Genomic DNA, 16,129 nt, shown 5'->3' on the forward strand with positions numbered 1-16,129 from the left:
TATCCTCACCCACACACAGTATAATACTCCCCAGTATCCTCACCCACACACAGTATAATACTCCCCAGTATCCCCACCCACACACAGTATAATACTCCCCAGTATACCCACACACACACAGTATAATACTCCCCAGTATCCTCACCCACACACAGTATAATACTCCCCAGTATCCTCACCCACACACAGTATAATACTCCCCAGTATTCCCACCCACACACAGTATAATACTCCCCAGTATCCCCACCCACACACAGTATAATACTCCCCAGTATCCTCACCCACACACAGTATAATACTCCCCAGTATCTCCACCCGCACACAATATAATACTCCCCAGTATCCCCACCCACACACAGTATAATACTCCCCAGTATCCCCACCCACGCACAGTATAATACTCCCCAGTATCCCCACCCACGCACAGTATAATACTCCCCAGTATCCCCACCCACGCACAGTATAATACTCCCCAGTATCCACACCTACACACAGTATAATACTCCCCAGTATCCCCACCCACACACAGTATAATGCTCCCCAGTATCCCTACCCACACACAGTATAATACTCCCCAGTATCCCCACCCACACACAGTATAATGCTCCCCAGTATCCCTACCCACACACAGTATAATACTCCCCAGTATCCCCACCCACACACAGTATAATACTCCCCAGTATCCCCACCCACACACAGTATAATGCTCCCCAGTATCCCTACCCACAAACAGTATAATGCTACCCAGTATCCCTACCCACAAACAGTATAATGCTACCCAGTATCCCTACCCACAAACAGTATAATGCTCCCCAGTATCCCCACGCACACACAGTATAATACTCCACAGTATCCATACCTACACACAGTATAATACTCCCCAGTATCCCCACCCACACACAGTATAATGCTCCCCAGTATCCCTACCCACACACAGTATAGTACTCCCCAGTGCCCCCTACACATTATAGTGATCTCCAGTGCCCCGGTAGCCTTCAGTAGTGGTAAGAGAAGATGATATATGACTGCCAGTAGATGGCCACATTGGAAAAAGGAAGCTAGAAAGGGAGTTGACCGAAAGGAATCTTAACTTGACACAAGAGGACAAGCTGAGTATATTCTCTTTCAGGGTGAGATGCTCTGCAGATACGTACAGTGTATTACCTACTTGTATCTAAGTAATAGGAAGCAATTACATGAAGAGAACATGGCCTGTTTGTACCGCTCACCAGGAATAGTGCTCAGCCCCGCTCAATTACAAGCGAGCAACAAGAGGTCAAACATGGCATGAGCGGCCTATTAGCGGGCGAGTGCTGAGCGTGCGGGTGATGGACGGCGCATGTCATTATCTCATCAGTCCCGACCCCGTCCCATCGCTCCTATGACAGGTCTGCAGAGAGAACAGACTAAAATAAACTCCTGATGGATCCGCCGTACACATACACAGAGACAATTATCTTACCCTTCTGATAATTAATTCGCAACTTATGTTCTGTTCGTCAGAGCGGCCGCCGTGTGAAGTCTCCATCGCGCCCCCACTTTGTTTATATGTGATGTAAAAAATACCAACAGATTGAGAATAATATCAGTACAGTAATTCCTGGAACTTGTCATTTACAGCCGGATGAACTTTTGTTGCGGCCGCGTTCACTTCTTCACCCGGCGTACATAACATTCACAGAAAGTCATTAAGTCAAAATGGCTTCTGTAATATTTACGCAAGGCGGCGGAAGTCAATAAATGGCGATTTTCCAGTTATTGTGATGGTATGTTTGACCCAGAACAACATGTCAATGGGGACACTTTTTATATAACAGGTGATACATCACTCGGGGGTGGTATCGAATACACAGTCCTGGTCTTCAGTGGCCTCACATACAACTATCTCATGTGCAAGCTTCCTTATGTGCTACAGGTCCCGTGTGTGTAGTGGTTTAGTAACTATATACTTAGAATAACATTCTTACCACCTACTACGGCAGAAATATACCCCTGGTGCCTAATAGTAGTGTGTTATCCCTGGCATATAATGGGTTAGTAATGATATCCCCTGGTGTCTACTTCATTAGTAATGATACCCCTGGTGTCTAGTGGGTTAGTAATGATATCCCTGGTGTCTAATGAGTTAGTAATGATATCCCTGGTGTCTAGTGGGTTAGTAATGATATCCCCTGGTGTCTACTTCATTAGTAATGATACCCCTGGTGTCTAGTGGGTTAGTAATGATATCCCTGGTGTCTAGTGGGTTAGTAATGATATCCCTGGTGTCTAGTGGGTTAGTAATGATATCCCTGGTGTCTAGTGGGTTAGTAATGATATCCCTGGTGTCTAGTGGGTTAGTAATGATATCCCTGGTGTCTAGTGGGTTAGTAATGATATCCCTGGTGTCTAGTGGGTTAGTAATGATATCCCTGGTATCTAGTGAGTTAGTAATGATATCCCTGGTGTCTATTGGGTTAGTAATGATATCCCTGGTGTCTAGTGGGTTAGTAATGATATCCCTGGTGTCTAGTGGGTTAGTAATGATATCCCTGGTGTCTAGTGGGTTAGTAATGATATCCCTGGTATCTAGTGGGTTAGTAATGATATCCCTGGTGTCTAGTGGGTTAGTAATGATATCCCTGGTGTCTAGTGGGTTAGTAATGATATCCCCTGGTGTCTATTGGATTAGTAATGATATCCCTGGTATCTAGTGAGTTAGTAATGATATCCCTGGTGTCTAGTGGATTAGTAATGATATCCCTGGTATCTAGTGGGTTAGTAATGATATCCCTGGTGTCTAGTGGGTTAGTAATGATATCCCTGGTGTCTAGTGGGTTAGTAATGATATCCCCTGGTGTCTATTGGATTAGTAATGATATCCCTGGTATCTAGTGAGTTAGTAATGATATCCCTGGTGTCTAGTGGGTTAGTAATGATATCCCTGGTGTCTAGTGGGTTAGTAATGATATCCCTGGTGTCTAGTGGGTTAGTAATGATATCCCTGGTGTCTAGTGGGTTAGTAATGATATCCCTGGTATCTAGTGGGTTAGTAATGATATCCCCTGGTGTCTATTGGATTAGTAATGATATCCCTGGTATCTAGTGAGTTAGTAATGATATCCCTGGTGTCTAGTGGGTTAGTAACGATACCCCTGGTGTCTAGTGGGTTAGTAATGATATCCCTGGTGTCTAGTGGGTTAGTAATGATATCCCTGGTGTCTAGTGGGTTAGTAATGATATCCCTGGTGTCTAGTGGGTTAGTAATGATATCCCTGGTATCTAGTGGGTTAGTAATGATATCCCTGGTGTCTAGTGGGTTAGTAATGATATCCCTGGTGTCTAGTGGGTTAGTAATGATATCCCCTGGTGTCTAGTGGGTTAGTAATGATATCCCCTGGTGTCTATTGGATTAGTAATGATATCCCTGGTATCTAGTGAGTTAGTAATGATATCCCTGGTGTCTAGTGGGTTAGTAATGATATCCCTGGTGTCTAGTGGGTTAGTAATGATATCCCTGGTGTATAGTGGGTTAGTAATGATATCCCTGGTGTCTAGTGGGTTAGTAATGATATCCCCTGGTGTCTAGTGGGTTAGTAATGATATCCCTGGTGTCTAGTGGGTTAGTAATGATATCCCTGGTATCTAGTGGGTTAGTAATGATATCCCTGGTGTCTAGTGGGTTAGTAATGATATCCCTGGTGTCTAGTGGGTTAGTAATGATATCCCCTGGTGTCTAGTGGGTTAGTAATGATATCCCCTGGTGTCTATTGGATTAGTAATGATATCCCTGGTATCTAGTGAGTTAGTAATGATATCCCTGGTGTCTAGTGGGTTAGTAATGATATCCCTGGTGTCTAGTGGGTTAGTAATGATATCCCTGGTGTATAGTGGGTTAGTAATGATATCCCTGGTGTCTAGTGGGTTAGTAATGATATCCCCTGGTGTCTAGTGGGTTAGTAATGATATCCCCTGGTGTCTATTGGATTAGTAATGATATCCCTGGTATCTAGTGAGTTAGTAATGATATCCCTGGTGTCTAGTGGGTTAGTAATGATATCCCTGGTGTCTAGTGGGTTAGTAATGATATCCCTGGTGTCTAGTGGGTTAGTAATGATATCCCTGGTGTCTAGTGGGTTAGTAATGATATCCCTGGTATCTAGTGGGTTAGTAATGATATCCCTGGTGTCTAGTGGGTTAGTAATGATATCCCTGGTGTCTAGTGGGTTAGTAATGATATCCCCTGGTGTCTAGTGGGTTAGTAATGATATCCCCTGGTGTCTATTGGATTAGTAATGATATCCCTGGTATCTAGTGAGTTAGTAATGATATCCCTGGTGTCTAGTGGGTTAGTAATGATATCCCTGGTGTCTAGTGGGTTAGTAATGATATCCCTGGTGTATAGTGGGTTAGTAATGATATCCCTGGTGTCTAGTGGGTTAGTAATGATATCCCCTGGTGTCTAGTGGGTTAGTAATGATATCCCCTGGTGTCTATTGGATTAGTAATGATATCCCTGGTATCTAGTGAGTTAGTAATGATATCCCTGGTGTCTAGTGGGTTAGTAATGATATCCCTGGTGTATAGTGGGTTAGTAATGATATCCCTGGTGTCTAGTGGGTTAGTAATGATATCCCTGGTATCTAGTGGGTTAGTAATGATATCCCCTGGTGTCTATTGGATTAGTAATGATATCCCTGGTATCTAGTGGGTTAGTAATGATATCCCTGGTGTCTAGTGGGTTAGTAATGATATCCCTGGTGTCTAGTGGGTTAGTAATGATATCCCCTGGTGTCTATTGGATTAGTAATGATATCCCTGGTATCTAGTGGGTTAGTAATGATATCCCTGGTGTCTAGTGGGTTAGTAATGATATCCCTGGTGTCTAGTGGGTTAGTAATGATATCCCTGGTGTCTAGTGGGTTAGTAATGATATCCCTGGTGTCTAGTGGGTTAGTAATGATATCCCTGGTATCTAGTGGGTTAGTAATGATATCCCCTGGTGTCTATTGGATTAGTAATGATATCCCTGGTATCTAGTGAGTTAGTAATGATATCCCTGGTGTCTAGTGGGTTAGTAATGATACCCCTGGTGTCTATTGGGTTAGTAATGATATCCCTGGTGTCTAGTGGGTTAGTAATGATATCCCTGGTGTCTAGTGGGTTAGTAATGATATCCCTGGTGTCTAGTGGGTTAGTAATGATATCCCTGGTATCTAGTGGGTTAGTAATGATATCCCTGGTGTCTAGTGGGTTAGTAATGATATCCCTGGTGTCTAGTGGGTTAGTAATGATATCCCCTGGTGTCTATTGGATTAGTAATGATATCCCTGGTATCTAGTGAGTTAGTAATGATATCCCTGGTGTCTAGTGGGTTAGTAATGATATCCCTGGTGTATAGTGGGTTAGTAATGATATCCCTGGTGTCTAGTGGGTTAGTAATGATATCCCTGGTGTCTAGTGGGTTAGTAATGATATCCCCTGGTGTCTAGTGGGTTAGTAATGATATCCCCTGGTGTCTATTGGATTAGTAATGATATCCCTGGTATCTAGTGAGTTAGTAATGATATCCCTGGTGTCTAGTGGGTTAGTAATGATATCCCTGGTGTCTAGTGGGTTAGTAATGATATCCCTGGTGTATAGTGGGTTAGTAATGATATCCCTGGTGTCTAGTGGGTTAGTAATGATATCCCTGGTGTCTAGTGAGTTAGTAATGATATCCCTGGTATCTAGTGGGTTAGTAATGATATCCCTGGTGTCTAGTGGGTTAGTAATGATATCCCTGGTATCTAGTGGGTTAGTAATGATATCCCTGGTGTCTAGTGGGTTAGTAATGATATCCCTGGTGTCTAGTGGGTTAGTAATGATATCCCCTGGTGTCTATTGGATTAGTAATGATATCCCTGGTATCTAGTGAGTTAGTAATGATATCCCTGGTGTCTAGTGGGTTAGTAATGATATCCCTGGTGTATAGTGGGTTAGTAATGATATCCCTGGTGTCTAGTGGGTTAGTAATGATATCCCTGGTGTCTAGTGGGTTAGTAATGATATCCCCTGGTGTCTAGTGGGTTAGTAATGATATCCCCTGGTGTCTATTGGATTAGTAATGATATCCCTGGTATCTAGTGAGTTAGTAATGATATCCCTGGTGTCTAGTGGGTTAGTAATGATATCCCTGGTGTCTAGTGGGTTAGTAATGATATCCCTGGTGTATAGTGGGTTAGTAATGATATCCCTGGTGTCTAGTGGGTTAGTAATGATATCCCTGGTGTCTAGTGAGTTAGTAATGATATCCCTGGTATCTAGTGGGTTAGTAATGATATCCCTGGTGTCTAGTGAGTTAGTAATGATATCCCTGGTGTCTAGTGGGTTAGTAATGATATCCCTGGTGTATAGTGGGTTAGTAATGATATCCCTGGTGTATAGTGGGTTAGTAATGATATCCCTGGTGTATAGTGGGTTAGTAATGGTATCCCTGGTGTCTAGTGGGTTAGTAATGATACCCCTGGCGTCTAGTGGGTTTGTTAGAAATAATGGTATAATATTTCTGGCATGTGGTGGGTTAGTAATGATACCCATGGATTTTATGAATGGCTGTGTAAAGGCCCACTATCTGTATCCCTGGTGGTCCAGTGGCTATCACCCATCCAGGATCTGTCACAGTCCCTATGCTAGGCCATCTTCCTGGAGCGTGGTGATGGCAGTGACCTCCTTTAGCCATGTAGCTGCTGATGAAGGTGGACGTAGATCAGTAAAACCATGAGGTGCCCACACATTTCTATATTATTTGGACTAGAAGCCCTCTTTACTAACCCCATCTTAACCCATCGCTTTTCAGATCCATCTGCATGCACCAGTAATGGTCAGGTCTGTCTAACATCCTCCTCAGCTCACCCGTCTGTTCTTATTCTGAAGTGCACACATCACCCCGACCTCAGCCGCGTCTTCTCTGCCATCAGGCCATCCAGCCGCAAACCAGATAAGTTCAGCCATGGACGTGAGTCAGGACTGCCAAGTTACTGCTGATGAGACACTGACTATTGGTCATCCATCCAGACACAAAGCCAATGTCCTGTCCTGCACAGAGGCGCGTCTGTTCCAAGACAGGAGTACTAATGGGCAATTAGTTATTTTAGGTCATTTTTAGACAGATATTTTTAGATCACCCCCAGATTTGCAGCTGCTAAGATGGAAACCAAGACGCTCTTGGCTGCATTATGATGTGCGCTGGTGACCGGTCATTGTGTCACTATATGTGTCACCAGCATGTGATCTGCGCAGCTGGAAGATTGTACTAAATAAAATCAGATTAAATAAGCGGACACATAGATAATTCTATTACATGATGCCATGGTACTGAGCTGAACACAATGAAAACACAATAAAATTGTATTTCATCAGAAACGGGTTAAAGTAATGCACCGTGAAGCCACTAGGGGAGCTCAGGAGCTTTTTGTTGACTGTTTATTCATTGAACTCAATCTTAGACCAGTATGCACTAAGCTCACAAGTTCCCCCTAGTGGTGGCTACAGGCAATTTTATTATGTAGCTTTGTGCATTCGGGGCCCTTTATCAGGAAAACTGAGCTCCGGCCGCTATAAAGATGTATCAGGTTGTAGGGTTAAGGCAATGAGATGTGACAGAAGGTGCCGCTGATCAGTACAGAGTGCTCTGAGACACGTGGGAGACGCTGGCGATATGACCCTGCCCTGGACCAGACAGGGACAGAAATGACGTGAGTTGAAATCTGGTGCACCTGGTGTTTCCTACCAGTCTCAGGGCCGCGGCAGAGACAGCTGATAGGTAATACCCACTGTACTCCATGCAGCAAGCGGCTCATATCTCCTCTACGTGCACGGCTATAACACCTGGTGTTCCCCGAACTTACTGTACAGATATCTGAAAGGATTTCTAAATGTTTTCAGCCATACTATCATTGCTCCGATTTTCTTAAATAAAAAATGGGACTTTACAACTCATCTTCTTATGTCTCTCTTACGCAGATCCGTCTTCATGGTTACAGACTACATATGACCCTTGTCGTATGCATGCAAAAGATGGAAACCTGTCATGCTGAGTCCGGCCGTGAGCGCCGGGGAGCGTTTTGAGCTCTCCGCGGTGAAACTGTTTTTTTTTTAAACCGGACTCTGTGTCCAGTTTAAAAAAACGGTTTCGCCGTGGAGAGCATAAAACGCTCACGGCCGGACACTTTTCAAACCCATTCAAATGAATGGGTTTGGAAAGATGGCGGCAAGTTTCCGACTCCTGCCCCTGTTTTGTGCAGGAAACGGAAACCTGCAGAACGGACTCCCGGGCGCAGATGTGAACGAGCCCTGAGATGTACTGGACTAGTATAAAGGGTCTTTATACCCACAAAAGTTGTCACGATCCTGAATAGCAAATCTTGCAACCATTTCAGGCCCGGCTCACATCTGCGTTTGGGCCATTCCGTTCCCCTATCCGCAAGCAGCACTTTTCTCTGCACATTTTTCGAGTGGAAACCACACGGACCCCATTATAGTGTATGGGGTCCATGGGTTATCTTAGGTAAACCGCTTTTTTATGTGGATAGGTTTCCATTTGGAGGGAAAACCTGAACACAGATGTGAAACGGGTCTTATATGTTTAGGTGAAATACATACTTATTAGAGATGAGCGAGTACTGTTCGGATCAACCGATCCGAACAGCACGCTCGCATAGAAATGAATGGACGTAGCCGGCACGCGGGGGGTTAAGCGGCCGGCCGCCGTCAAAGCGGAAGTACCAGGTGCATCCATTCACTTCTATGGAGCGTGCTGTTCGGATCGGCTGATCCGAAAAGTACTCGCTCATCTCTAATACTTACACCTTCTATGTACTGAATATTTCCTATTATGGGAATATGAGCTAAAATCCTCATGGAGACCTTTAAAGGCCTTTGTCGAAATGACGGCATCCCTTTAAGTGGCCCCATAAGGTGACGGTATATGATGAGATGTTTATGGGAATGGTTCCATTCACACCTGTAGTGCAGAGTCACGCCTCTGTATCATCTCTTCATCTCTGTGTATCATATACAACAAAATTCTAGGAAAATCTACATCACACCAGTATGTGAAGAAGAGGCCGGCTCGGCTATACCACACGGGGCCGGGCGATGACCCGATTCTCAGGCTGTAAATTTTGGTGTCCTGTCTACCCTGCATGACTCATATGGGTACAATGTTGTTGAGCTAAGAGGACAGCTGAGGTTTTGCTACAGAGAACTAGTCCTGACCTTGGTTCCTAACCTGCGTCTCTCCAGAGGTTGAACCACTACAACTCCTGCTATCAGGACATGCCGAGAGTTGTAGCCAGCAAGTAACGTTCAGAGTCACAGAATAGAGACCGCGGCTCTAGACTCCACATCTCCAAATATCCAGAGCCGAAAGCCGCGACGGTCGAAAGTCGTGGCTAGCCATCGCAGGCGCATTTTGGTCCGGATTCTGACGCGGCTTTCCGTGTCAATATCCGGACCAAAAAGTTACGTGTGAAATAACCGTAAGAAAGTGAAACACGAAGTGACAGAAGAGACGAGCCCTTCACTGATCACACCTTCAGCCTGCAGGTACCAAACACGCTCAGGTGCTTTGTCATGTTACCAGACGGCATGTATAATGGGTCAGTGCATGACAGCCGTGTGCCAGATCTGTGCTCGCTCAGGCGGGCAGCTCATTTACAGATAGGCGCTGTTTATCACATTATTAGGGGGTCACTTAGAGGGCTCCGTCTATTGTGCAGCCATTAACATTGATAAGTTTGGCGAGCAATCTGTCCTAACGTCACAGCGAGCTGGTCCCAATGCCCTTGCCGGGCACCTATCTCCTGCCAGGGTTGTTTGCTGTCTGTTATGGGGTTGGCATTTCACTATTACAGTAAATGGTCATTCAGGTAAATGGGCAGATTAGCCGCATTGTGCTCTGTTCTATGGGATGGTGCAGAAGACCTTGGGCGTGACGCAACCTTCTCCATTGGCTCTGGGGCATCTGCTTGGATACCCGAGGTTAGGCTAATAAACAAAAGCCGCTTGTAGTTAGGGAAACACGGCCTGCACCAGTTTCATACATCAAAAATAGGGCAATGTCCTGTGTACACAAAACGGAGACACAAAGCCTTGGGGTAAGAGATACAGTTGCATAATAAATAGAAGGCTGCTATGGGCGATGCCCAGCCTCAGGTTGTCATGTTACTCAATCAGGTGAGGCCAATGGTGCAAAACAAGCAATAGTGTCTAATGCACATGCGGAGCTTAAAGAGGACCTTTCATCACTTCCACCAATTCCAGTTCTCATCTTCTACTTTTCCTGTCTTATCTATTGGAATTTGGAATTTTTTTGTCTAGCTCGTACCATTCCTGAGCAAGTCAGTGCAGGTAGTTTTGGTGCCTGATCTGCTAACTAGACTCCCTTATGTCAAGTGGGTGGTGTCAGGCAGGATCAGGCAAGAGGTGTGACTCAGAACTCCAGTCAAAGGTTGACAGTGTCAGTGCTCAGTATCACACCCCTTGCCTGCTCCTATTTGACTTCACCCCCTTGATATTAGGGAGTTTGGTTGGCATATTGGACACCAAAACGAACTGCACTGATTGCTCGGGAACGGTGGGGGCTAGAGAAAAAATTCCAACCGCATCAGAATCAGTGGAGTGGCGAGTACTAAAAGATGAAAATAGTTGGTGGAGATGGTGAAAGGTCCTTTTTAAAGGCCACACTAATTCTGGACCTGAGGCCCCTTGTTTTGCACCCAATGATGCATTTTAGTATATACTTTCTGAGTGATTTATTTTAACATTGTCATTCCTACAGGTAGCACGATGGGAGTACCATACACAAGCACTCTCCAAGTTTTTTGGATCACCATATGTCGCATGCTACATCCTGGGGACTGTAATTATACTTCTGGCCATCGGTAGGAGTCATTGGTAAGTCAAGGCATTGTATCTTATACAGGTCAGAAATTCAGAACTTCTCTGGAGACCAGTACTGCTGTAGGTCATGGATATAGCTGTGGTATTATGTTGCCATTATGTGGCGGTATTAGTAGTAACCTATAAGTTTTCAAGAGACTGCCTAGTGGTGCAGACCCGAGACCAGCTGAACTGCTCAGAATGACGCTTATGTCACTGGATTGTCTCTGCTCTGTCACATTTAAAGAGTTGGTTATGTAACGTCCAGACGTCTGAGATTTTATTTTTGCTCCAGAGATGGCGGTATAAAGTGTACACAACTTATGTCACATGGGATCAAAGTGTTATAGATGTCTACTAATCTACTATGAAAAAATCTTTTGTTTTCTCCCATTCTGCCTGCAGAAACTCCATGTAGCATTACTATGGAGTATACAGTCCTATGAAAAAGTTATTGCCCCCCTATTAATCTTAATCATTTTTAGTTCTAAATATTTTGGTGTTTGCAGCAGCCATTTCAGTTTGATCTATCTAATAACTGATGGACACAGTAATATTTCAGGATTGAAATGAGGTTTATTGTACTAACAGAAAATGTGCAATATGCATTAAACCAAAATTTGACCGGTGCAAAAGTATGGACACCTCAACAGAAAAGTGACATTAATATTTAGTAGATCCTCCTTTTGCCTCTAGTCGCTTCCTGTAGCTTTTAATCAGTTCCTGGATCCTGGATGAAGGGATTTTGGACCATTCCTCTTTACAAAACAATTCAAGTTCAGTTAAGTTTGATGGTCGCCGAGCATGGACAGCCCGTTCTCAAATGATCTGAAAACAAAGATTGTTCAACATAGTTGTACAGGGGAAGGATACAAAAAGTTGTCTCAGAGATTTAACCTGTCAGTTTCCACTGTGAGGAACATAGTAAGGAAATGGAAGACCACAGGGACAGTTCTTGTTAAGCTCAGAAGTGGCAGGCCAAGAAAAATATCAGAAAGGCAGAGAAGAAGAATGGTGAGAACAGTCAAGGACAATCCACAGACCACCTCCAAAGAGCTGCAGCATCATCTTGGGGATGGATATTTCAGCAAGACAATGATCCAAAACACTTCTCCAAATCGACTAAGACATTCATGCAGAGGAACAATTACAATGTTCTGGAATGGCCATCCCAGTCCCCAGACCTGAATATCATTGAACATCTGTGGAATGATTGGAAGCGGGCTGTCCATGCTCGGCGACCATCACACTGAACTGAACACGAATTGTTTTGTAAAGAGGAATGGTCCAAAATCCCTTCATCCAGGATCCAGGAACTGATTAACAGCTACAGGAAGCGACTAGAGGCAAAAGGAGGATCTACTAAATATTAATGTCACTTTTCTGTTGAGGTGCCCATACTTTTGCATCGGTCAAATTTTAATGCATATTGCGCATTTTCTGTTAGTACAATAAACCTCATTTCAATCCTGAAATATTACTGTGTCCATCAGTTATTAGATAGATCAGACTGAAATGGCTGCACCAAACACCAAAATATATAGAACTAAAAATGATTAAGATTAATAGGGGGTCACTAACTTTTTCATAGGACTGTATGCTTGGTATAGGGCACCATTATGTTACAGACCCATACCAGATTATCAGAATGTGCAGATTATTGCTGAATTAAAGGAACTCTTCTACATAGAGAGACGGATTCATTCACTGCTCCTCCTACCATGAGAAGAAATCAGAATATACTTCTTATAAGTATGTATGGGCTATACATAGTGCAGGGCTGTAGGGCAGAGCATGACAAGCAGTTTACACTATGGTTACCTGGTTGCGCTTGTCATTGACCTTGTTGCCTCTTACCACAGCTCAGCCTTTTACATATAGCGATATTTATGTCCTATCAGTTGTGGGACGTGTTTGTCGACCTTGATGTTTACTTGGTTTAGTCAATGTAGATACTTGTAAGATATAGTAAGTACTTGTAAGACCTAAGAATATCACATACCGTAAGTCCCTGGCAATGGAGATACATAGAGAGGAATAACCTGAATATAATAACCAGCCAGAAGACTTCATATCTGATGGGTTGTCAAACATGGCAGCTAGTTATATACTGTACTTATACATAGGAGCAGTATTATAGTAGTTATATTCTTGTATATAGGAGCAGTATTATAGTAGTTATATTCTTGTACATAGGAGCAGTATTATAGTAGTTATATTCTTGTACATAGGAGGTAGTATTATAGTAGTTATAATCTTGTACATAGGAGCAGTATTATAGTAGTTATATTCTTGTACATAGGAGTAGTATTATAGTAGTTATATTCTTGTACATAGGAGCAGTATTATAGTAGTTATATTCTTGTACATAGGAGGTAGTATTATAGTAGTTATAATCTTGTACATAGGAGCAGTATTATAGTAGTTATATTCTTGTACATAGGGGGCAGTATTATAGTAGTTATAATCTTGTACATAGGAGCAGTATTATAGTAGTTGTATTCTTGTACATAGGGGGCAGTATTATAGTAGTTATATTCTTGTACATAGGAGGTAGTATTATAGTAGTTATATTCTTGTACATAGGAGCAGTATTATAGTAGTTATATTCTTGTACATAGGAGCAGTATTATAGTAGTTATATTCTAGTACATAGGAGCAGTATTATAGTAGTTATATTCTTGTACATAGGAGCAGTATTATAGTAGTTATATTCTTGTACATAGGAGCAGTATTATAGTAGTTATATTCTTGTACATAGGAGCAGTATTATAGTAGTTATATTCTTGTACATATGAGCAGTATTATAGTAGTTATATTCTTGTACATAGGAGCAGTATTATAGTAGTTATATTCTAGTACATAGGAGCAGTATTATAGTAGTTATATTCTTGTACATAGGGGGCAGGATTATAGTAGTTATAATCTTGTACATAGGAGCAGTATTATAGTAGTTATATTCTTGTACATAGGGGGCAGTATTATAGTAGTTATATTCTTGTACATAGCAGGCAGTATTATAGTAGTTATATTCTTGTACATAGGAGCAGTATTATAGTAGTTATATTCTTGTATATAGGAGCAGTATTATAGTAGTTATATTCTTGTATATAGGAGCAGTATTATAGTAGTTATATTCTTGTACATGGGGGCAGTATTATAGTATTTATATTCTTGTACATAGGGGGCAGTATTGTGGTAGTTATAGTCTGGTAAACAGGAGCGGTATTGCAGTTGTTGTTTTCAGTCCTCTGACTCATGAATCACTGTGACGGTTGAGTCTCTCTTGGCTGTTACATAACACTGTGATACTTCCATACAGAATGATTCCATTTACTTGATGTGTTTGTAGTTTTGCCACTTATTGTGTATAATCCACCCTTGAAGCTGTGACGTCAGACTTACCAGATATCAGTAAGATGGTGGTGATGAATTATTTGGCTCTTATTCAGAGATCTTTAATCCTCTCCTCCAGCTGCAGTATACGGACGTCCAGCGGGATCTCGACACATTACCGCTCAGTAGGTTCTTTATATCCCGGTTTTATCATTTAGGACACGTATGACAAATTGATCCAAGTTCATCTACGAAACTAACTTTCTTATTTTTCCAGTTCATGTAAAATAAATATCAATTTTTCATATCATCTTAGTTTACAATCTCTCTATCATTTCATGTTTGCAGCTCCCATGTAGGCTTATTTGTCTCCATGATGACAAGCCCTTTGGGGTCTATTCCTGCAGTCATACAATGATTACAGGGTCAGACTACAGATAGTTTGTTGTCTGTTACCATGATGACAGTGTCCTGTTTTGGAGCTGTAGACTCTAAAGAATAGGAAATTTTAACCAAGTTGCTACTCCTGGCTTTTGCTGTTGTAGATTTGCTGGTACTTGTAGTTCCCCTGCAGCCTTTCAGATGTTCTCCCTCGTTTTGTGCCGCCATTGTCACATCCGCTATGTATACCGCCCCGCTGTCTATTTATATGAAGTTCCTTTTACCACAATTACTTACTCTGTGATTTTCGTCTGTCTCGCCGCCGCCGTCTCCCTCAGCGTTGTTTCCTTTCTTCCTGGTTAATTTTACTTTGTGGATTAATATAAAGATCAGAAGGCGCGAGCACCGTCTCCATAGAGGTACCGGGCCCCTGTTGTGTAAAATTGGGTAATTAGGTTAAATGAGGATTTAATTGGAGGCGATGGCGGGGCGCAGCGTTTCTGGGCAGATGCCGGCTGTTTGCTCTGTCATGTTTCCGAGCTGTGTCATACATGGCGTATCTGACCCACACGGAAATATATTCTGCAGAGCATTGTCTGTGCCAAGAAGCAGATGGCGCCCACCAAAGCTGATGGGACCTTGTAAGTGTAAGTCACTGATCCCCTGCAGAGCTAAATGTGAGCAGGTACTAGCTAGCACTCTGCAGGGGGTGCAGTGCCCAGAGGGGGTGCCATTGCAAGAACCAAGCTCCTTCTATACACATTCTGTCCCAAGGTGCCAAAGATGTAACTCAGGCTCAGTACAGGATAAGTAATGTAATGTATGTACACAGTGACTGTACCAGCAGAATAGTGAGCGCAGCTCTGGAGTATAATACAGGATAAGTAATGTAATGTATGTACACAGTGACTGTACCAGCAGAATAGTGAGCGCAGCTCTGGAGTATAATACAGGATAAGTAATGTAATGTATGTACACAGTGACTGTACCAGCAGAATAGTGAGCGCAGCTCTGGAGTATAATACAGGATAAGTAATGTAATGTATGTACACAGTGACTGTACCAGCAGAATAGTGAGCGCAGCTCTGGAGTATAATACAGGATATTACTCAGGCTCAGTACAGGATAAGTAATGTAATGTATGTACACAGTGACTGCACCAGCAGAATAGTGAGCGCAGCTCTGGAGTATAATACAGGATAAGTAATGTAATGTATGTACACAGTGACTGCACCAGCAGAATAGTGAGCGCAGCTCTGGAGTATAATACAGGATAAGTAATGTAATGTATGTACACAGTGACTGCACCAGCAGAATAGTGAGCACAGCTCTGGAGTATAATACAGGATAAGTAATGTAATGTATGTACAGAGTGACTGCACCAGCAGAATAGTGAGCACAGCTCTGGAGTATAATACGGGATAAGAAATGTAATGTATGTACACAGTGACTGTACCAGCAGAATAGTGAGTGCAGCTCTGGAGTATAATACAGGATAAGTAATGTAATG

The 16,129-nt window shown here is 42.8% G+C and overlaps 1 protein-coding gene across 1 annotated transcript in view; it reads left to right on the forward strand.

Annotated features, from left to right (window-relative positions):
- Positions 1-16,129, forward strand: part of PEMT (phosphatidylethanolamine N-methyltransferase) — a 77,006-nt gene that overhangs the window by 16,676 nt on the left and 44,201 nt on the right. Inside the window, exon 3 of the mRNA XM_075285230.1 lies at positions 10,802-10,917. Coding sequence (XP_075141331.1) covers positions 10,802-10,917 — 116 coding nt within the window. The remainder of the gene's footprint in view (positions 1-10,801; positions 10,918-16,129) is intronic.

This window comes from Leptodactylus fuscus, chromosome 8 (genome assembly GCF_031893055.1).
Source record: "Leptodactylus fuscus isolate aLepFus1 chromosome 8, aLepFus1.hap2, whole genome shotgun sequence".
Classification (NCBI taxonomy): domain Eukaryota; kingdom Metazoa; phylum Chordata; class Amphibia; order Anura; family Leptodactylidae; genus Leptodactylus; species Leptodactylus fuscus.